Here is a 20,062-nt window from a genome sequence, read left to right on the forward strand (position 1 = left end):
CTGCCCTAGCTTTTTATATTACATTAGCAGGCTCTTTTAATCTCAGTATGCAAATCTAAAGGTAGAGATATGAAATTGGGAGTATCAGGAGTACATACACCTCAAATGAGGGCGCCACAATATGGAGGGCCAGCTCTAGCTTCCTCTCCACGAGCTGTCTTTAATGGCAATGGCGCAGAGCTGCAAGCCGGAGCTTTCTAGTTACCAGGTTTGCTCAAACCTCTTCTGCTTTTATATCAGACGGATTGGCTATAAGGTCACACGCCGTAGCTGAGGCGCGTGACATAGGACTGGCGTGAGACTGGAACCTTGAAGGTGGCGACTTGATGACTGAAAATAGACTGAAAAGATCTGAGATAGGCATCCAAGACTTTTTGCACGAAATTAGTCTCTAGAATGATGCTAATTATGTTAACAGGAAATTTTACATAATATATTAGGTAGTTCCTAGATGTCTAGCCTTCAAACAATGTTCAGAAATCTCCTAACCTCATTAGTGCCAAACAACAAGTTATCGATGGGAGACAGCTTCACTACGCCTCATATCTATGATAATGACGCGTCGCAGGCGTTTTCAAATTCCTCGCCTCCCAATAGCGCTTCTCCAGGTTTTGGCAAAAACAGTACTTATTCCTACGATAATCGACGTCTTGAGTATAAGAGGCCGTTGAACTCTCCTTCAACATCGCCCCCGCCGCGAAAGCGTCGTCGACTAGACAGATATTCGCCCCAAGACGTTGATTACAAAGACTTCTTTAGAGCTCGTAACGGTGGCTTCGTTGACCGCTACACACCCGCACTCTCAACATCAGTTCAATATTCCGAGAGTTGCCCTAGCAAATGCCAAAATCGGTCGGATCTAAGTTCTGAAACCTCGGCACATCGGACCAGAAAAGACTCGATAGCCGAGAGCGAAGCTTCAGTGAATCCAAGCTCAAAGGTGTCCACTGCTGTACGTAATAGCTATACTGGGAATGGTGACCGAGAGGCAGAAAGCACTCCAATGCCTGGCATTTCCCCTTCTGAGACAGGAGTGGAAGCAAGTGGATCAACCAGTGACTCAATTCGTGAAGGTTTTGATTTTTCCAAAGTACCCAAAGGGCCAAAAGGGTCATCCAAAGGACCGTTCAAGAAGCCTTCAGCGCCTACCTTTATCGAACCGCTTGTGCCTAATAACACCAAAGCTGGTCCACATATTTTTATTTCTTCACATCACGTACCTACACTTCATACCACGGTTCCACACTTATTTAAGCGCCTCAGAAAATACGGTGTCAAGGACATTACTATGGACAGTACAGGGTATTACATTACGTTTGAACGTAGTCAGTCCGGAGTGGAACAGGCTTCGCGATGTTACAGAGAATGCAACTTACAGCGGTTGTTCAGTTATACGATGGCCATGTCTTGGTCTAGAGGCCAACCATTGCAAAATGATGCCTCAGAACTCTGTTCCACCGAAAATTCCAGCCCCATTCCTCCAAAATTGACAGAACCAGGCGAACTAAGGTCGACTCCTACCGCCGATTTAGCGAGGGAAAAAATCGACAAGGGTCAATCCGCCAACGCGGTACCACAGCCAAACGGCCATCGTAAATTTGAATATGGACAATCAGCAGCCCCTTTACAAACCTTCAAGGAGCTGCCAGGAGAGAAGGCGTGCACAGGATCTTCAGTCGTTCCTTCCCAACATTCTCTGCTAGATGGTACATTAAAGGACAATAGGCAAGTTGTTTATCCTCATTCTATGAGCCTGCAACTAACCCTATTCTAGGAACAACCAGTCCAGCTCCATAGTTTCTTTTACATCTGCGAAGGTCACTCAAGTTCTACATCCGGCGCGTCCGCGCAGTGATACAGTGGTTTCGACCCACTTACAGCCTCGTGTTCGAGAGGACGACGAGGCATCTCTGTCAGGTGCTCTTACTCCTTCAGACACATCTTCAGCACTTTCGAAAATTCGGGATTCTCGCTGTCACCTGTGCAAAAACACTCATGCGCCTGAGTATAACCCTTTAATTGGTTGCTGTTCATGTCGTCGACGATTTCATCAAGCGTGCCAGAAACCTCCTAGCTCTACTAATTTACTCGAGTAAGTCTCTACGTCGTCCTTGATGGATTTAGGAAAGCATTGACCGCGATTGACACAATATCAGGTCTTCGTGGCGATGCTATCACTGCTTAAAGCGCGAAAAGATCAAATCTAGACCATCCAAGACCCTTAAATCGCCACGAAAGCCTAGTGCATCTCAACCATCTTCCGCGAGTAACTCAGATGCGGTGACATCGAGCAAACTGGCTCTAGATTCTAGTCCAGGTCACAGCCTCAAAAGCACAGACCAACTCATAGGGGCTTCATCTTCTCCCCAGGAACCTTCTTCTGCCTCTATAGTTGATCTAAATTGTAATAGCAATATCTCGGAGGTGGTGGTAGCTTCACCGCAACCTCCCACTCAAAACAGATTGAAAGTCTCCGAGGATTGGAAAGTTAGGTCTCACTCATCTCAAACGTCCCCTTCCTCAACACTACAACTCAACCAACTGGCAGCAAACCCTATAGGCTTCGATGAAGAAGGTCGCAATACGCTCGACCAAGTGGAGTCTGAACTCACTGATGGATCTATGATCCTTGAATCTTCACACACGGATTCTACTGATGAGATTGTTGTAGCATCGCCGACGACGAGTACTGGAATTGAACCGCCCGAAATTCCCGATACGCCAACACGAGATTCACACAGGGGTGCCCCGCATAGCTCAGACCAAAGCAGTCCGTCGAGCTTCCTATATAACCTTAATTCCAGACGAACGTCACTGCCTCCTGACGAACGGAGAGGACACATCCAAGTCACTGGAAGTTCCCAGCTCTCCGATAAAGTTCTTGGCAAAAGGACCATTCACCCGTTAGTTTGTTGCGTGGCTTGCGGCAAGAAGCTTCTCAAACCGCAAAGTAGAGGTGACAAGCCTACTTGGTCAGCCTCCCTATTCTCTAATATGTACGAGGGCTAATTAGTATAGTGTGAGCTGTAAAGAGAAGCGGAAATCAAATGGCGAACAAGATGACTCACTGCTTTCAATCCCAGAAACTCCAGAAACGGCTCCTATCCCGGACAAAGATGGTGATGCGCAACCATCATCGAGGACAAATGCAGTAAATCCAGGGGCGATCGGGCAAAACGGTGTCGAGAAGACAGAATCGAGGCCATGGTTGCAAGGTCTATTGGGATTCTCAAAGCCAAAGATAGTTAGCAAAACGACTAAACATATGAAGCCACACATGCCTAAAGCGATCAGTTCTCCAGACCTTCCCACGCAGCCGGCTGAGTCGTTGACTAAACGTTATTCTTTGCCTAGTGACGATAGAGATGGATCTTTAGCATTATCACAGATTCATGGATCACCCCTAGCAGTTACTTCCAATATGTCTTCGCCAAGCCACTTTGGGTCCTCAAGGCCTAGATCTATTTCTATTAAATCAACCGAAAGACCCAACGCAGAAATAGCCCTAGGTAATGACGAGATATCACCTAAGGGGCTTAGGATCGAGGACAAGGATGGAATACCTGCTCACAAGGGTATTCTTGTTATGACTAGGCGGGATGGCTCAACAACTCTCGGGGACAGAGCCGAGGCTGGCGAGCAGCATTGCCCTTTTGGTAGCTCACTTACCACGCCCTCAAAGAAACCGCCGCCTTCCTATTCTTACAGAAATCTTATTAGTATGGCATTACTTGCATCCGAGAACAACCGCTTGACGGCCGCTCAAATCCACCTATGGATTTCTAACACCTTCCCGTGCTATATTCGAGGTGTGGGGAAATGGGAAGGGGGTATCGGTGCTGTTTTAAGCCAACATAAGACTTTTATTAAACTTCCGAGGGGGCCGTTTGATGATCCTAAGCAAGGCTGCTATTGGACATTTGCGAAAGATGCTAAAAGGGGTTATGAGAATGATCCTACTTTAAATTATGTGCCCCCCGTGAAAGACACCTCGGCGCACAAAGCTAAACTGGCAGGAAGTACACTCGAGAAAAATGATCAAATTCTAAAGCAAAACGAAGGGAATTCTGCAGGAGTGGGCAGACAATGGGAACAAACCGCTCGTGGTATTTACAGGCTTGTTAAATCTCATGCCACCTTTGAGAAACATTCAGAACTTCCAAAAGCTCGAACGGTATACCTGCGAGATGGTAGATACTCTATAGGCAATGATGTGAAATACACACATCCAGAATCGCCCAGCAGAGAAGCCTTGGGGAGGATTAAACATATTCAGCTCTTATCAGACGGCCGCTGCGTGTTCAGCCTGAGCAGGTACATTGACAGAGATGAAGCAAAAACTCTGGGTTGTAGGAACCTGCGTGAATGGCCAAGACAAATCAAGCACATAAGACGAGCGAACCCTATAGCTGAAGAAATAGCTGATGAGGCCATAAAAGGCCGTTTGTCGGCCAGGGAATCGAACGGCATTTCCAGCACCTTGTATCTATCTTCCCAGGACGGCAAGTGCAAAGTTCGTGTGGATCCTAAAACTCTCGGCATATCAACTTCCTCGGCACCACGGCGAGGCGTCGACTGGGTTGATACAAGCACAGATGAGGAGACATTCGAGGGTGTGCAAACAGAATATTCGCGAGAACGCTTGGGTCAGAGATGGAATAAATCGATCCAAGAGCATCAGCAGTTTTCAGAAGGGTCAGATAAGGTCATAGAAAGGAGATCTCTAAATAAGACCTTACCCACTGTTCCGCACGACCGGCAGCAGGAAGACCAGACCATGGAAAGGGATCTTTTTGCAGTTTTTCCCGATTATGCGATAGACAATGTCTTCTGGGACAAGCAGAAGAAGATTGAAGAGATCAAGAAACGTCCCTCTAGAAAGGCTACGTTTGGGAAACGGCTGGCATTTGCTAGGACACATCGCTTGAACCNCCATGTGGAACTAGATGGGCCTCGCAAGCCCGTGGTAATGCCGCGTAGAGCCTGCAGCTTCTATCCACCCCTTGAGAACCGGACCACAAGTCCAAGTAGGCCCGTAGTCCACGGCAACTTGGAAGGTTCTCAGGTTTCGGAAGACCTAGAAACCGTGGGCACAACTCAGCAATTTTCTGGCTTAGAGGAACTCCTCGAACTTCCCGAAAACCCAATTCCGATTACATACGAGAACCAGCTTGCGTTCCGCGAGGGAATCTTGGTAAGTAATTAAACTCGTATATTTTAACTTTTAACATATTCTAACAAACAATATAAGGTTAATGGCAGACTGCCACGCCCAAAGGTGATTTACAAGGTTGGCCGCAACGTGGCAGGTCAGCTTAAATAAGCCCCTCACAATCCTTTGGGAGGCTCCTTCTCCCAAAATAACCTATACATCGGACGGAAGTATGGAACAGGATTGAAGTTTTGCATAAAACTAGTATATTAAGCATATGGCAGGGAGCACTTGGGTGGCTGTAGATCAGGGTAATTCGTTGCACGTAGAGTAGAGTGGCAACCAAGCAGGCCATTCTAAACTTTGAAAAGAAATATATGAGCAAGTGTAACACCCGATCCTCGACAGTCTTCTAGTTATTTATTGGCAGTCGCCTTTAGTGCTTTCAGTTCAGCCTTCAGTTCTTCATTTTCCCTTTGTAGATCTGTTACTTTCTCAATTAGGTCTTCCATCTGCTCCTGGGCGCCAACGCTGAGCTCTTCAATGATTTTAACGACGCGCCAGAGGCGCAAAATGACCACTAAGGATGCCACTTCCTCGATTACGCCTCGCAGAAGGACATCCACAACAAAGCCGGCAACAATAATAAGGGCATCGAAGCAATGGAATTTTGATTTAAAATATCTGTTTAATTGATTAGTAACAGGGTAGGGGGTGAAGATAAAAAGTGGGTAGAATTAGGCCTACGCGGCGCCAAAAGCCCATATCGAGGCTAGCAGTTCAACCATGAATAGGCATGAGAATACCAAGCTCACAATCCCGAGGGCTTCTAGAGCAGTGTTCCATGCAGACTGTGCGCTGCGAGCTTCGCATGTGAAGAGATTAATAATAAAATCTGAGTGAGTATACTGCTATTAGAATTTCTTGAGACTAGAGGATGATAATATTAAATACCTGCAAAAATACATGATACATCTAGTGAAACCAACAGCAAGACAGAATAGTGACCAGCCCTTGACGTGAGAAATCGCCGAAGCTGGGTTCGACTTCTCGCGATTCTAGGGCCCCGAAACGGATTAACCCGCTGGCAGAGATGAGACTGATTGGGAGCATATGCATCAAGAAGAGGTTGTTCTTCATCAGCCATGGCGATTTTGCCAATTGAACGATATTGCCAAGTTATGGACACACTTGACCGCAGGGTGTCGAGGTGAAAGCGAGGGACCCTGGTAACAAGCGCACCTGGTCCGTGCGATAAAGAAGCTTGGCTGTGGAGCTTCAAGTTGGTAGTTAACAAGCCTCATCACCAAAGTATTCTTACATTTTTCGACCAAGTAATACTTCACATCTGTATCCACGAAAGCACCATCTTTCGTCCATAGCCTTCTCCCACCGGCACTCTTAGCCTTGTTGGTAGTCGTACGTCCTTCCCTTCGATCCCGTGAATAGAAACCCAGAAAGCTAATAGCTTTTGCGATAGCCCAACATCGCCCAGTACAGTTAACCGACTAACCACGACTATGTCCGACACCCACATTCATCGAGAAGATGAGCATTTAGACGTGCACGATGAGGATGGAAATGATGAGGTATGATCTGCATGGCAAACATGGAGGCATAATCGCGTGGAATCTTGTCGCGAACAATGCCCATCGCAAGCTATATGCTAATGAAGTGTCAACAGGAAGAGATAACTGCCATGAAGAAGCGTGTGCAAGAGATGGAGGCGGAAGCCGCGAAGTTGCGCGAAATGCAAGCGTCTTTAGATCAACAAAGCAACGACCTGCGAGAGAACAAAGAGGATGTCGATGCTCGAAGCATATTTGTTGGCAATGTCGATTATGGAGCATCGCCAGAGGAGATCCAGGCGCACTTTCAGAGCTGTGGAAGTATAAACCGGGTCACAATATTGCTGGACAAGTTCACCGGGCATCCCAAGGGGTCAGTCACTACCAAGAGACGGGTTTTTCTTTGCAAAGACACAGTTTCGACTGTGGTTCTGTGAATTCTGGAGAGTTATTTCTGCGTCTAATAGGGGCCCAAGTGTCCAATTTGCTCCATTTCTTTCATGCCGTTGAAAAGTCTTCGCTACCTGGCAAGAGTTTGGCAGAAAGAGTTGGAACGCTAATGAGCGTATGCAGGTATGCGTATGTGGAATTCACAGAGCCTAGTCTCGTTGCTCAAGCATTGGTTCTGAACGAGAGTGTGTTCAGAGGACGAAACTTGAAGGTCTGTCCGAAATCTTTTGCAATATGATCGCCCTAAGCTGGTACTGATCTGCGACTAGGTTGTACCGAAGCGGACAAACTTACCGGGCATGACAAGAGGAGGGCGTGGCGGAGGTGGTCGAGGCGGTAGTCGGGGCGGTCCCTACGGAGGTCGAGGTTCTCCATATAGTGGTCGTGGGGGCTATGGCCCACCACCCTATGCCTCTCGAGGCGGGTGAGTAGTTTCGATACGTCCTTTTGTCGGTCCAATACTGACCTACGTAAAGGTATCGTGGTGGTTATCGTCCGAGGGGAGGGCCTCCAGGCCGATCTGGATATTCCCCTTACTAGATTTCTATATCCTGAGGTTGAACTTGAAGGCGCATGATTACAAGCCACTGTCTATAATCTTTCGGGGGTATGGATCGCAAAAAATGAAGGTTTTACTATATTCTGAATTCGACATGTACAATAGCAATGCCGAGAGGATTTGGTGAATGAGGTTTACTCTGATGGACACTGGACCAATATCACAACTTCAAAACACCCCTGGTGACTGTGTCTAACACCTCCTTACTCACGCTTCTTATTCGCCATGTTTCTTGTATATGCACTACTATTGCATCTTACAGATAGTACACCTGCATAGCAATGTGAGCTTGAAGAGAAGAATGAACCAGGTTATGATAGATCCGGCTCGGTATTATATTTGTGTCATTCCTACGATACTACCTTCTATCTACGCCGAAAGTTCGACTTTAAAAGGTTCAGGAAGGTCCGTAACCGACTCCGTAACTCTTAGGTGCTCATGAGAGTAAGAGCAAATCTTTCCAACCTAGTAGGAAAACAGATCAACCAAAGGCGTAGGCCTCCCAGAACGCCATGAAGTCCCCATGCTGTGGATCTCCAAAGCGTTATCGTTCCATAAACAGTAGATTCTTAGATTGGATAAGCATAGTTACAATGCCCCACTCAAATATTGAAAGTATTCCACGGAACCTATCACCCTCAGCCTATGGCGCGGGGTTTTCCTTGACAAGGTTTCGTATCTTCTTATCATACGCCGCTCGATCCTTCTTAAATAAATTGAAGGCATCCGCTTGTGCTGGTGATTCGGGGTTCGGTTCATCTAAAAGTGACTGGATGCCTAGCAGTATCTCTTTGATTGTAATTGCTGGCTTCCAACCTTCTTCCTCGTTGAGAATCGAGAGGCAAACAGTCCCGGAAGGATACACATTCGGGTGGAAGAGTGGTGGGACGAATTTGCCTGAGTTACATTAGCACTAGTGATCTGTTACGCAAATAGACTTACATAGGGTTCTCACATTTGGGGGGCTTTGTTGGATATTCTAAGGCTTGTCAGCGAACTGTGCAACCTGCTTACGAACGAGTAGGTTTTTACACACCATCCGGAAATGCAACTTCTAGCTTGAATAGTCCACCCTCCCAAAGTGTTTTGTCCTTCCCCGGCACGCCACAATCCCACTTCTTCAAGTCAAGAACACCTTGGGGATTGCGCATGGGTTTCGCGAAGAAGCCGAAAGGATGATCGCGTCGCCATTGTTTTCTATAGCTTAGGTTAGCAACTTCAACATGGAAAAGTAATGAATGAATAATAGCGCACCGCTCCTCTTGGAGGCGATTTTGGCACAGTGACATCGCGACGATAAGGCTGAAGAAGAGATGGGCTGTCTGGTGGATATCGAACCTGGAGCAAATGCACGAGGCGGGCTAGAAGAAGCGAGTGAAGTACGAATCTGTAGAGAATGAAGCAGAGGAGGTAGATTCCCGGAATCTAGAGTATTGTAAAGTCATATGAAAGGCGAGTGAAGGCGTCTAGTCATGAAGAGCCTTGGCGAAGGTGTGTATTTCTAGGCGATTAGGTGAAGAGAGCGCCAAGCTGTGGCTGCAGCCACCTGAACCCCGCCTACGGGTTTATTCAAGGTGCCGAGGCTAGAGACAGGCTCCACCAAGATTGAGCACCTTCAGCACCTATACAACAAAAACAAAAGCAGCAGCAATGGCCGACAAGGCGACCGAAAACCTTTCAGAGACTACAATTGAAACTGCGCCTGACCCTGATGAGGACGATCTTGATGATTTGGATGGTTAGTGCCGACTCCCTCGGTCACTTCAAGAGGTGCTCACAGTGATCGCAGACGTTTTAGATGAGTTTGCAGCTACGAAGATAGACACAAAAGCACCCGCACCAGCCCCATCAGGCCCAGGCCGACCAACTCCCCCCCCCACTAAATCTACAGTTGAAGATGATGACTTCGCAAAGCAGCTACAAGCCGGCATGGCAGATCTACTTGGAGAGCTCGAGGCCTCGCCAGATCTTCAAAACCAATTTGAGAAAATGGTGAAAGGGATGGGAGATATGGACAGCCTAGTTTCTGGCGTGGGGGCCTCTGGTGACCAAACCTCTGCAGAAAAACCGTCTACTAAAGCTGCGGAGGGGCCCTTCCAAGAGACGATACGAAGAACTATGGAACGAATGCAAGAATCTGGTGACCAGGCAAGCGCAGCTGCAGCCTCTGCTGAATCGGATGGCATCTTTGCACAAATGTTAAAGGAGATGGAAAAAGGTGGTTTTGATGGTGAGGCAAGTGACGAGGATTTTTCGAAGATGCTTATGGGCATGATGGAACAATTAACTAATAAAGATATTCTCTATGAGCCAATGAAGGAGCTTTACGAAAAATTCCCAGGCTGGTTAGAAAAGAATAAGGACAAGGTAGACAAAGCAGACCTAGTGAGATACGAAGAACAACATACGCTGGTGACAGAGATAATTGGCAGATTTGAAGGGGAGGGGTACTCGGACTCTAATGCTTCAGACCGGGAATACATCGTCGAAAGAATGCAGAAGGTAAGAGCAGTAATGAAACAGTAAGAGGCACAATATATTTACTAACACGACTGCAGATGCAAGCAGCTGGTTCGCCCCCTCCGGATCTAGTTGGCGATATGAACGCAGCTCAAGAAGCGCTCGGTGAGATCGACGCAGGCTGTCCACAACAATGATTATCATACAACATCAGCAGCGTTCCCATAAATGTTCGACAACTCCTCAAACACCAACCCACCCATCAAACGCTTTGGGCCAATTATTTGAACCAAGCGCCCGTACAACAAATGGTTACTTTAAGAGGAACGCCATGAAATGCAAAACACCTGGTGTATTTATCCATGCGAAGTATCCATAGCATCCGCTTCATAAGAATAAACCATGGTACTAGACCGCTCATCATCTAAAGTGGCGAGATATTCCCGGAAGAGGGAATCATAGTCTTCTTCGTCACTCCCGTAGTGCTGTAGTATGGAGTCTTCATGGTTTTGATTCTCATTCATGAGCGATATCAATGCGTCCAAATCGCGATTCTCCTGCTCTAGAATCATATCTACTTCTTCGGGGTTCATGTGGGTTTCGGTGAAAGTTGCTTGCGATGTCTGTGACCAAGCTGTTTCCCGTCTGTTGGATGATAGAGTGTCCATCACATAATCGTCCAGATCAACGTCCAAACTTGGGGCCTGATGTGCTTTCGCCGCCTCCCATCGCTTCTGGCGGGACATAAAGTCTAGTCGTAGTATCTATATCCTCTCTTTAATAAAATTTCAAAGACGCGAGAATTGACCCGAGGATTATCTACCTGATCACCACGCGATGCCCACCTCCGATCATCCCGATCGTCCTGAACTTTCCGGAGAAAGAGGTCGCGTCGCCGTTCTTTCACGGCATCTCGACTCTGGATTATAGGGTTGGACTTTATCGCCCGTTTTGAGAAGGGCAATTCCTTCTTTACCTCCCGGCGCTCCGCCATGATTGGATTGGCGAATACGCTAGAGCAGGCATTGGCGGATCGGGTCGATAAAGGAGAGGGGTGGAGAGGGGTATATGTATTTTGATGAGGCCACGGATTTACGGTAAGAATCATGATTGATGGAGATACAGTGTGTATGCTGATGGCAACTTTTGGACGCGGTTGGAGGAAGCAAAGGTGCTCACCGAGAACGCGCGACTTTCATATCGAAGTCGCGACAACGCTAGCCGATTAGATAAAGTGCACGTGATAAAATCGGATAACTATCTCAGCCCAGGCCTTCATCCGAGGTTTAACCTTGCACAAACCGTTTTGGGTCAAACCTTCGTTAGAAGGTCTGATACACAGATCGTATTTTATATAATCCTATGCGGGGTATGACGGCCTAAATACACCTACTTTGAGCTTGATTATATCAACACCCACAACTCCTAAAGCCATTCTCAATAGCCAGAATAACTAAGGGAGTGTTCGGTTGCAATCTGGAGGCCTCAGATTCAGTTCAGAATCCGTTGATTCGGAGTGACTTTGCCTGCACAGCCTCAAAAATTTGATGTTCCTCTCACCGCTCAAAGAACGCCAGAATTGCACGCTAAAAGAACACTAAAAATTGGCAACTTTACTGTATGAAGCTTCTGAACTAAAGGTCTTGGCGTCTGTTCAATATGGAGGTCTAAGTTCCAGATTTCAGTTTCAGTTTCAATCTGAAGCCTCCAAATTGCACACGCCTGTGCTTTTACAAAGCCACAAACGCGTACCAAATTAGGGAGGAACGCGTTCTTTTCTGCCGGACTTTCAGTACAGATCTGATCTGAAGTTTTGCAACCGAACACTCCCCACGAAGAAGACTAGCAGAAGTTGGCAAAATTCAATCGAATTGGCAGAATTCGGCAGAATTTAATCAAAGCGTCGGATTTCATCTATCGAGTGTTTCACCGAGACATTCTTACTGTAACTGGGCTAGTCCCGTTACACATTGCCTCTTGTTACTTATTTACAGAAGAGCTCCCCCATTTCCCGCGGCTCTAACTAATAGACCATTCTTTTAACGTAAGTTCTTAATGCTCTATAGTCCTTCGGCTTCTTCTAAACATATTCCCAGCACGTTAGCATTATGTTATAAACCTAAAATAATAGTCTATATACCCCCCACAGCATTGGATTTTCTAAATCAAGTGAAATATTAAACTGGTTAGGTCTATTTCATCGCGTCGCTATTATTGAGTTAGTAATATATTAAGAACGGGATAGGAACTTCTTACTTACTTGATTTAGTAATTTTATATTGGTTTAACCAGTCAACCTAACCTAACCACTGATATCACTGCTGAAGGTAGGCTTAATAAAATCTAAATAGCTTACACAACTCTTCAAAGTTGTAGGCATTGCAATTGTAACCTTTTTTGAATGCGTTTTAGATGCAAGGTGAGGTGGAAGGTGAGGTCAAAGTGAATAAGGGGAGCGAGCTTTGGTGTGGTGGGCGGAGGTTTCGCCTATCGGGCTGACCTTTTAGCATACGCACTCCTTTAGGGTTACATTGTTCCATCATTATCCTAAGAGTCCGGAGGCTAGGGCAGGCTATAAGATGGACTTTCCGTACGGACTTGGCAACTCCAGGACGATTCTCGAGATTCCGATGTTGGCGAAGAAGAGCCTCAACGGGTCGCCTCAGGTCGGAGCTTGGGATTCCCCGTCTGACAAGCGACTCACTACAATACATACCCGACCATTTGCTCTACGATGCCTGTCGACGGAAAACTCCCGTACCTGCGCCAAGAGACGCATCGGACCAGCCCGAGTGAGACGGACGGCGAAGCCACCCCCGTTTGCCAAGACATCTTGAGATGTCTCCTCCACATCACGCAAACTTTCAGTTACACGATAGAATCTTTAACCCGCAGATTTTTGGGAGTTACGTACAACTTATAGCATCTTTACATATCCCTACAGACTACGACAGTGCTACTAACGAAGGTCAGTCGAGGTATCTTTGGCGTCTGAGTTGATAACAATAAGATTGAAATGCGGTTACTCCGCTTAAGATCCACGGGCTCTTCCTACAAACTCAACTGTAAAGGCGGCAAAGGTTATGCTTAACCTATGGGTTGTTGGACGGTGGAATACCGGCTGTTTGCTTCCTGTTACCGGATTTTCTTTGAACCCCATTTCAATAACCAAGATACCTGGGTCCTGGCAGGATTTACAGGCATTCTGATGCTGGCAGCATCAGTCCGCGACAGGATGAGAGCTAGCAGGCCTACTGTACTCGGAATCCCGCAGTATCGCGATACTGCAATTACCGAATCTCTGCGGTTACCTCCCGGAGCTCGGTGGTACCTTCACATAATGGAAAACTGTAAGACGGAGTTCCAAAAATGATTTGCTTCTTCGATCGACCATCGAGATATATAAAATACTTCGGCGTGCCTTATTACCTGCCACAGAACAAAGCAACATCACTTCGAAAGCAATTCAAGAGCAGAGCTAGATATCACTTCAGCAACAACCACTTCGGAACCTACTCCAGAGCAGAATTAGATATCACTTCAGCGACTACTACTTCGTTCACTTTCACAATGCGCTTCTCTCTATTCACTGTTGCCTTGACCTTCACGAGCAGTGCTCTCGCCGCACCCAGCTCCCTCGACAAACGCGTGTCGTTCACTTGCCCAAGCAGCAACGTCTACCCTCTTTGCTGCCCTGTTGCTCCACCAGGGCTTCCTTCAATCACTGCCGATGTCGGTTGTATGTTAACCCAACAAAAATTCTACCATTGTCAAATATTCTTGCTAACAAACATAAAAGGCAATGCTGCGGCCGCGATTGTATATGATTCCAGTTGTCCATACAAGCTATGCTGTGATAGCATTGCTACTACCAAGGTGAATCAACCTCCATCGGCTAGTGCAAAAGTTGGTAATTCTACTCTACTAACCCCTCTGTAGTTCGGAGGCCAACGTGCGGCCACTGGTTTAGACTGTGTATACTCATCATAGATACCAGTGGGAATGGATGGTGGTTACCTAGGATTAGCCCTTTACCGGTACAAAGCATGCGCACAGGCAAAATTTTGGGGGAATGACGCTTTTGTACATTAGAACTTAGACAACGGAGTTTCTGGTGCGGTCTTCAACAGTCACTAGCTTTGCATCATTTTTGTACGGCTGCTTAGTGGTATCTATATCTTTTTCCACATAGCGCTCCATTACCATTTTAGAGTGACCTTTCCCACCAGAGTAACATCGCATGCACAAGACTTTAATAATACTGTTAAATTGCTACTATTCGGTGTGCTTCTAGTGTGAAAATAAAGCTTTATAGCGCCTCGCAGCTATCCCTAACATTGTCGATGTGATATAAAATGTGGCCCGTGCGCGCGGTCAAGAACATCGAACAGGCTTGCGGGCGACAGCCGACAGCCCCGACAGCCTGTCGGACAGGGCTTGGCATTCCCACTTTTGAACTTTATCTTTCCATACCGGTGTTTGTTTATATTGTTTATACTATATATCCTCTAATTAAGAGCCTTGTTATTTAATTCTTAAGAAAGGACTTTATAAACTATACTATTTAGTAGGGTATAGCTTAGGCCTTTATATTATAGATTATTCTTTTATAGGAGACTTGGTTAAAGGCCCCGGAAATATTAAGGCTAAATAATAAGGCTACTAGGTTTAGGTTACTCCTCTACACCGTATATACCTATTAGGTTAGTAGCTTTAGTGCTATCTGCGTTAAGCGCCCCGGCCTTACTCCTATCTAACTAGCTGGTAGTATACCCGTCTCCTCCGCAATTTTAGATAATTAGCTAGCTATTATTTTCTTAAGTAGCTTCCTAATAGTGCTAAGCAGCGCGATTGGCTAGTAGGCCTTTGCCGTAGTATAGGATGGCTTCTATAGTTTCCGGAGGACTACTATAATAGAGTCTTTAAATAGTTTTGGGTGATGTCTAATTGTTATATAGCTGTTAAAGAGTTTAGCTAGTATTAGGGCTAGCTACTCTCCGTACGTCTTAAGGAATTAATTAATAATTTTCTTTAGACCTAGGGCCTTATTAGGGGTAAGCCCCTTTAAGGCCGTAATAATATCCTCCTTTTTAACTACTTTCTTTACTGTTTGCGGCTCTGGGTATATAAACCCTAACATATTACTAAGGTCTGCCTCTACCGGTAGCAGGAAGAACTGCTCTATAAGGATAGTGGCCTTCTTCTTATTGTTATAGTATAGGGTCTCCTCTCTTAGTCTGCTAATAGGAGGAAATTATAGTAGGGCCTTCGGCTTCCCGTCCGCTATGTGCGCCTATTTTACTATCCTCTATATCCCTTTAGGGTTATTTATTAACTTTTTAACAGTCCTTCTCTATAGCTTATTAGCCTCTTATTAGATTACCCTTTTCTTCTTATTCTGTGTAACTCTGTAGTTAATTTAGTTAGGTACTAATTAAGAGACCTTCTACGCCCAGAAGGCCTGTTGGGTTTTCTTTACTACTTCTATATATTCCTCTAACCACGCTTTAGAGGCTTACGGCGAGGGCCGCGCGTTAGGTACTGTTTTTATTATAGTATTCTTAATCGCCTAGTATATAGCCTCCGCTAGCGCGTTTAGTTTATCTCTTATGTCGCGTGGGAGTCTATATAGGGGCTAAAGTCGGCCCTCTAGCTCGCTCTATACTACCTTCCAATTAGCCTTCTTCTATAGCGGTCTCTTAAATAAGGGGGGCCCCTCCGGTGCCTTTACGTCCACCTTTATAATAATAGGAAAGTGGTTGGACCCTATATGCTAGCGGTCTTATCTTTAACTCTATAGTAGCCTATTAGTAATCTAGGGGGAGGTAAACACTAGGTCTAGCGTACTCCTTAACATGCCCTTTACCTACGTCTCTATACCCACCTTAGTAGCTAGGCTTAGGCTGGCTGCCTCTATGGCGCGGATAAGGTCATTTGCCGTGTTGTTTGCGTATGTTACTGTTATACCCCCCTAGAAGGGGTAGTGTAGATTAAAATCGCCTAACAGTATGTATTCTCCTTTAGCCTTTAGCAGCTCCGGTAGCATACGGATACTGTTATTTATCTATTGGGGGTTATAAATATTATAAATCTAGATAGTCCTCTTATAGCCCTCTAGTTCATAACAGGACCTATAATTAAGAGAATTTAACTAATTAATATATATAACTTCGCTAATTAAATAAAGCAGTTAATAGAACTATTACAAGGTAAATTAGCGTACGCTTAAATAGTATAGGAATGGCATATAAATAAAGGACAAGCTCCTATATAGGACTTTAAAGAAGGTAATATAGTTTATCTAAATATATAAAACCTAAAGACTTAATAACCCTTAAAGAAACTAGACTGGAAGTTTACGGGCCTATACTAAATTAAGAAGAAATTAAGCCTATACGCTTATAAGCTTAAACTACTAACTAAGATAAAAATATATCTAACGTTTTATATAAACTTACTATAACCTTTAAAAGGTAAACCTTTAACTCGTAAAGTACCGCCACTACCTTCTATAATTATTAATAACGGTAACGGTTCTTACTTTATTAACTTAATTAATAATATATAATAGAAAACATAATCTAAATAATTTAAACTTCTTATTAAGTAAAAAGGATATAAAATATAATCCTAGGAAACCTATAACTAGATTAAGGCTAACACGCCTTCCTTAGCAAAAGAATTCTATAAGGACTATCCTTTGCGGCCTACTTTAGCTAAATAGATATAATATAAAGATAAATAACTACTACCTAATATAAATATATAAAACACAATAGCAGAAAGCTTAAAATTAAAAAGAACTTAAAATATATTATAACGTTTATAATATAATTACGTAATACATAAGATATTAAGGAACTTTAACCGCCAGTTAAAGTTATCTAATTAGGTAGATCTGCCTTGCCAAAACCCACTATAAAAATATTAGTTCTGCTTACCGCCCTAACTAAGCTAATAGAATTTATATTATTCCTTCAAATCTTCCCCAAAGTCTCTTCGCGCCCTTACAGTAGTATATAATTAAGAATCGGAAATAAGATAGATATTCTAACTAGCGGGCCTAATAATAACTTAGCTGTTTTATAGTTATAAAGTACTATAGGTTCTTATAGTTACTAAGGACCTTAATTAGAAATCCAGCGCCTTCTAGTTTAGGTCGCCATTGTTTAAAATATTTAATAATAGCTAATAATTCCTTATCGTAGATTTCGTAGTTGCATTTAGCTAGGCTTAGTTGTTTTAAGAAGTATACTATAGGGTGCAATACTCTATCCTTATTATATTAAGATAGGATGCTTCTAATAACGTAGTTAGATAAGTCGGCTTCTATAATACTTATTTAGTTTAGGTTAAAGTATTAGAGTATAGGCGTAGTAGTAAATATAACTGTAAGGTAGTATTGCTAGGGTGTATGGTAGGGAGTAGGTAAGCCGAGTATGAGTTACATAGGGAGTCGATGGAAGAGGACGATATGGTAAAGAGTAGGCAATAGCCTCGTACGGAGACGAACCGATGGGGGAGGAAGGAGGCTGCAAGCCTGAGGTGCTTATAAGGAGGTGCCAAGGGCTAGCCAAAGGCTAGCCTTGGCGACCCCTAAGAGCCCCTAGGCGATGTAGCCGAGTAAGGGACCAAAAGTACCCTTATAATAACCTTTAGATAGATAAAGGCCTTCTTATATTCCTTATTAAAAATAAAGACTTTATCCTTTTAGATTAGAGCTATAAGGGGTAAAACTAGGGCAGAGAAGTTATTAATAAACCGTTAGTAAAAGTTAGTAAATCCTATAAAGGCTCTTACATCCTTAATATTCTTGGGTTCTTGCCAGTTTATAATTACTTTAACTTCCTTTAGGTCTATTTATATACTATTTATAGAAATAAGGAGTCTAAGGTATAAAACTTCCGTTTTATAGAACTCGCATTTATCTATATCTAATTATAGACTAGCTCCGTGTAGGGCTTATAAAATAAGGTTAATATATTTCCGATATTTAGTTAGGTTATTACTATATATTAGGATATTATTAATATAAGCAGTATAGAAGATGTCTAGGTAGGGGCGTAGGGTATTATTTATATAATATTAAAACGAGCTTAGAGTGTTTATAAGGCTAAGGGGTATTACTAAGTACTTAAATAGTCTATATCGGGTACGAAATGTAGTAAGCTATTTATCTCCTTTTATAATATGGAGACGGTTAAATATAGAGATAATATTGAGCTTTGTGTAGTAACAAGCCTTACTTAATTAGTTTAGCGTCTCTTATATTAACGGAATTAGGTATTAGTTCTTAATAGTAATAGTATTAAGAGCTTAGTAGTCTATATAGAAGCGTAGACCGCCGCTAGGTTTTTTAATAAAGATTACTAGTACGGCTATAGGCGACGAGCTTACTTTAATAAATCCTTTGCTTAGGTTCTCGTCTAAATACTTTTATAGCACTTAGAGTTTATTTTAGGATATTCTATATAAGGGTCTAAATCTAGGCTGCTTCCCTTCTTTAAGTATAATCTTATAGTTATATAGTTAGTGTTCTAGTAGCTTATCGGCTTCCTTTTATAAGAATATATCTAGGCGATAATAATACTCTACTAGTACCTTTATGGTAGGGTTAGTGTGCTTCTTTAATACTAAGGCCTTTTTAATATCAGCTATTATAACAGTAAAGATTATATACTTAGGTTTCTTAGTAAGTTACGCTAGTAGGGTAGCTCTAATTATACGGATATTTAGGGTGCTAAGCTCGCTTAGATCGTTTATAGTTTCTTATATAGCTTCCTATTTAGCTTTAGGTTTAATATTAAGTGCGGAGTTAGTATTAGATTTAGGTTTGGGTTCTTTAAGTATACTCTTTATAGTAGAGTACTAGTCCTTCTAGTACTTTTATATAGTAAGCTTAAGCTTTTACTTAGCGCGGGGTAGTATAGTGCTTAGGGTCTGTTTATGGGATTTGGTGGAATTTTCGGATCCTTAGTAGATATTAGTGGAAGTCTTAGTGGAATTTGGTAGAATTCTTAGGCTAGTAGATCTTAGTAGATTTTTCAGATTTTAGTTTTAGGTTTAAGTAGTAAGTTATAAGGCACTTCTGCTTATAATAGGAGGCGGTAAATAAAAGCTTAAGGTTGTCCTAATTAATAGTTACCTTATATAGCTTTATCTAGGGTTATCTAAGGATTACTAAGTAACTTAGGGTGGTAATAAAAAGCCTAATTAGTTCTTTATGGTTTAGGTATTAGAGTCTTAGGAATACTATATAGGTAATATAGCCTAAGATGGTGCGTTTACTATTAAATCCAAATACGTTAATGTGCCGGTTAAGGGGGGTTAGGGTAAAACTATTATCTTACGCGAAGATTTTGTTAATAAATCCTATACCGCTAACTCCTATATTAATTAAGATTTAAGCACTAACCCATTAATTGTTCTGCTATAGGCGGTAGTTAATAGTTATACTATAATCCTAAAAGTTAGAGTTTATAATATCTAAAGCATTTAATAAGATCTTAAGGTAGAGCCGTCCTAGAGAGCGACTTAGCTCTAGGACTTTCCTTTTAGATATAATTAGAATGGAGTTCTTATAGTATATCGGTTATAGCTTCGTCCTTATAGGTGGTGCTTATTATATAACGTATTAGAGCCAGATAATAATTAGGGTTAGTAGGTAAAGCTTAGTTAAGGCGATTAGTTACTTATACTAGTTATCCTTTTATATAGTTAGGACAGTGGTATACCGCCTATACTAGTTGTTTAAATATTTATTTTAGGCAGGGGGATAGAGCAGTAACTTAAAATATAAGTATCGCTTTCGCACTTAAAACAAAGGCTATATTTAATACGTTATTTACGTTTAATAGATCCTTTTAGGGCGTA

The 20,062-nt window shown here is 43.3% G+C and overlaps 7 protein-coding genes across 7 annotated transcripts; 4 read left to right on the top strand and 3 right to left on the bottom strand.

Moving 5' to 3' along the window:
• Positions 1-351: 351 nt before the first annotated feature.
• K441DRAFT_125294 (uncharacterized protein) lies at positions 352-5,725 on the top strand. The gene is made up of 6 exons (XM_067640035.1): positions 352-440; positions 498-1,725; positions 1,775-2,092; positions 2,157-2,972; positions 3,019-5,194; positions 5,252-5,725. The coding sequence occupies exons 2-6, from the start codon at positions 518-520 to the stop codon at positions 5,321-5,323; spliced, it is 4,590 nt and encodes a 1,529-aa protein (XP_067503385.1). The 5' UTR covers positions 352-440; positions 498-517; the 3' UTR covers positions 5,324-5,725.
• Positions 5,368-6,299, bottom strand: K441DRAFT_637160 (uncharacterized protein; the record flags this gene model as incomplete). Its single annotated transcript, XM_067646498.1, has 3 exons — positions 5,368-5,836; positions 5,900-6,047; positions 6,107-6,299. The coding sequence occupies 3 exons, from the start codon at positions 6,297-6,299 to the stop codon at positions 5,569-5,571; spliced, it is 609 nt and encodes a 202-aa protein (XP_067503386.1). The 3' UTR covers positions 5,368-5,568.
• A 159-nt stretch (positions 6,300-6,458) lies between these two features.
• K441DRAFT_611875 (RNA-binding domain-containing protein) lies at positions 6,459-7,943 on the top strand. The gene is made up of 6 exons (XM_067645596.1): positions 6,459-6,571; positions 6,633-6,741; positions 6,837-7,093; positions 7,294-7,381; positions 7,440-7,594; positions 7,647-7,943. The coding sequence occupies exons 2-6, from the start codon at positions 6,673-6,675 to the stop codon at positions 7,708-7,710; spliced, it is 633 nt and encodes a 210-aa protein (XP_067503387.1). The 5' UTR covers positions 6,459-6,571; positions 6,633-6,672; the 3' UTR covers positions 7,711-7,943.
• An 81-nt stretch (positions 7,944-8,024) lies between these two features.
• K441DRAFT_660657 (ubiquitin-conjugating enzyme) lies at positions 8,025-9,231 on the bottom strand. Its single transcript, XM_067648741.1, has 4 exons — positions 8,984-9,231; positions 8,766-8,926; positions 8,685-8,708; positions 8,025-8,626 (listed from the first exon to the last, which is right to left on the bottom strand). Exons 1-4 carry the CDS (start codon positions 9,016-9,018, stop codon positions 8,373-8,375), a joined length of 474 nt encoding a protein of 157 aa, XP_067503388.1. The 5' UTR covers positions 9,019-9,231; the 3' UTR covers positions 8,025-8,372.
• A 148-nt stretch (positions 9,232-9,379) lies between these two features.
• On the top strand, positions 9,380-10,386 carry K441DRAFT_563166 (Pex19-domain-containing protein; the record flags this gene model as incomplete). The annotated part of the gene is made up of 3 exons (XM_067643596.1): positions 9,380-9,467; positions 9,519-10,231; positions 10,288-10,386. The coding sequence occupies 3 exons, from the start codon at positions 9,380-9,382 to the stop codon at positions 10,384-10,386; spliced, it is 900 nt and encodes a 299-aa protein (XP_067503389.1).
• Positions 10,387-10,545: 159 nt separating this feature from the next.
• Positions 10,546-11,346, bottom strand: K441DRAFT_696741 (uncharacterized protein; the record flags this gene model as incomplete). The annotated part of the gene is made up of 2 exons (XM_067652923.1): positions 11,013-11,346; positions 10,546-10,953 (listed from the first exon to the last, which is right to left on the bottom strand). Exons 1-2 carry the CDS (start codon positions 11,295-11,297, stop codon positions 10,546-10,548), a joined length of 693 nt encoding a protein of 230 aa, XP_067503390.1. The 5' UTR covers positions 11,298-11,346.
• Positions 11,347-13,231: 1,885 nt separating this feature from the next.
• On the top strand, positions 13,232-14,232 carry K441DRAFT_125351 (uncharacterized protein). Its single transcript, XM_067640036.1, has 3 exons — positions 13,232-13,928; positions 13,989-14,065; positions 14,129-14,232. Exons 1-3 carry the CDS (start codon positions 13,559-13,561, stop codon positions 14,177-14,179), a joined length of 498 nt encoding a protein of 165 aa, XP_067503391.1. The 5' UTR covers positions 13,232-13,558; the 3' UTR covers positions 14,180-14,232.
• Positions 14,233-20,062: the final 5,830 nt, after the last annotated feature.

Source organism: Cenococcum geophilum (assembly GCF_001692895.1).
Source record: "Cenococcum geophilum 1.58 unplaced genomic scaffold K441scaffold_24, whole genome shotgun sequence".
In the NCBI taxonomy this organism is placed as follows: Eukaryota; Fungi; Ascomycota; class Dothideomycetes; order Gloniales; family Gloniaceae; genus Cenococcum; species Cenococcum geophilum.

Excerpts from the sequence above, each read along its gene's own strand:
- K441DRAFT_660657 (XM_067648741.1), bottom strand. The coding sequence starts at position 9,018 with ATGTCACTGTGCCAAAATCGCCTCCAAGAGGAGCG. Across the intron at positions 8,709-8,765 it reads AGAAGTTGCATTTCCGGATG|AATATCCAACAAAGCCCCCC; the intron begins GTGTGTAAAAAC and ends GACAAGCCTTAG. Across the intron at positions 8,627-8,684 it reads TCCAACAAAGCCCCCCAAAT|GCAAATTCGTCCCACCACTC; the intron begins GTGAGAACCCTA and ends AATGTAACTCAG.
- K441DRAFT_125351 (XM_067640036.1), top strand. The coding sequence starts at position 13,559 with ATGATTTGCTTCTTCGATCGACCATCGAGATATATAAAATACTTCGGC. Across the intron at positions 13,929-13,988 it reads AATCACTGCCGATGTCGGTT|GCAATGCTGCGGCCGCGATT; the intron begins GTATGTTAACCC and ends CAAACATAAAAG. Across the intron at positions 14,066-14,128 it reads ATAGCATTGCTACTACCAAG|TTCGGAGGCCAACGTGCGGC; the intron begins GTGAATCAACCT and ends ACCCCTCTGTAG.
- K441DRAFT_611875 (XM_067645596.1), top strand. The coding sequence starts at position 6,673 with ATGTCCGACACCCACATTCATCGAGAAGATGAGCATTTAGACGTGCAC. Across the intron at positions 7,094-7,293 it reads TTCACCGGGCATCCCAAGGG|GTATGCGTATGTGGAATTCA; the intron begins GTCAGTCACTAC and ends GAGCGTATGCAG. Across the intron at positions 7,595-7,646 it reads CCCTATGCCTCTCGAGGCGG|GTATCGTGGTGGTTATCGTC; the intron begins GTGAGTAGTTTC and ends ACCTACGTAAAG.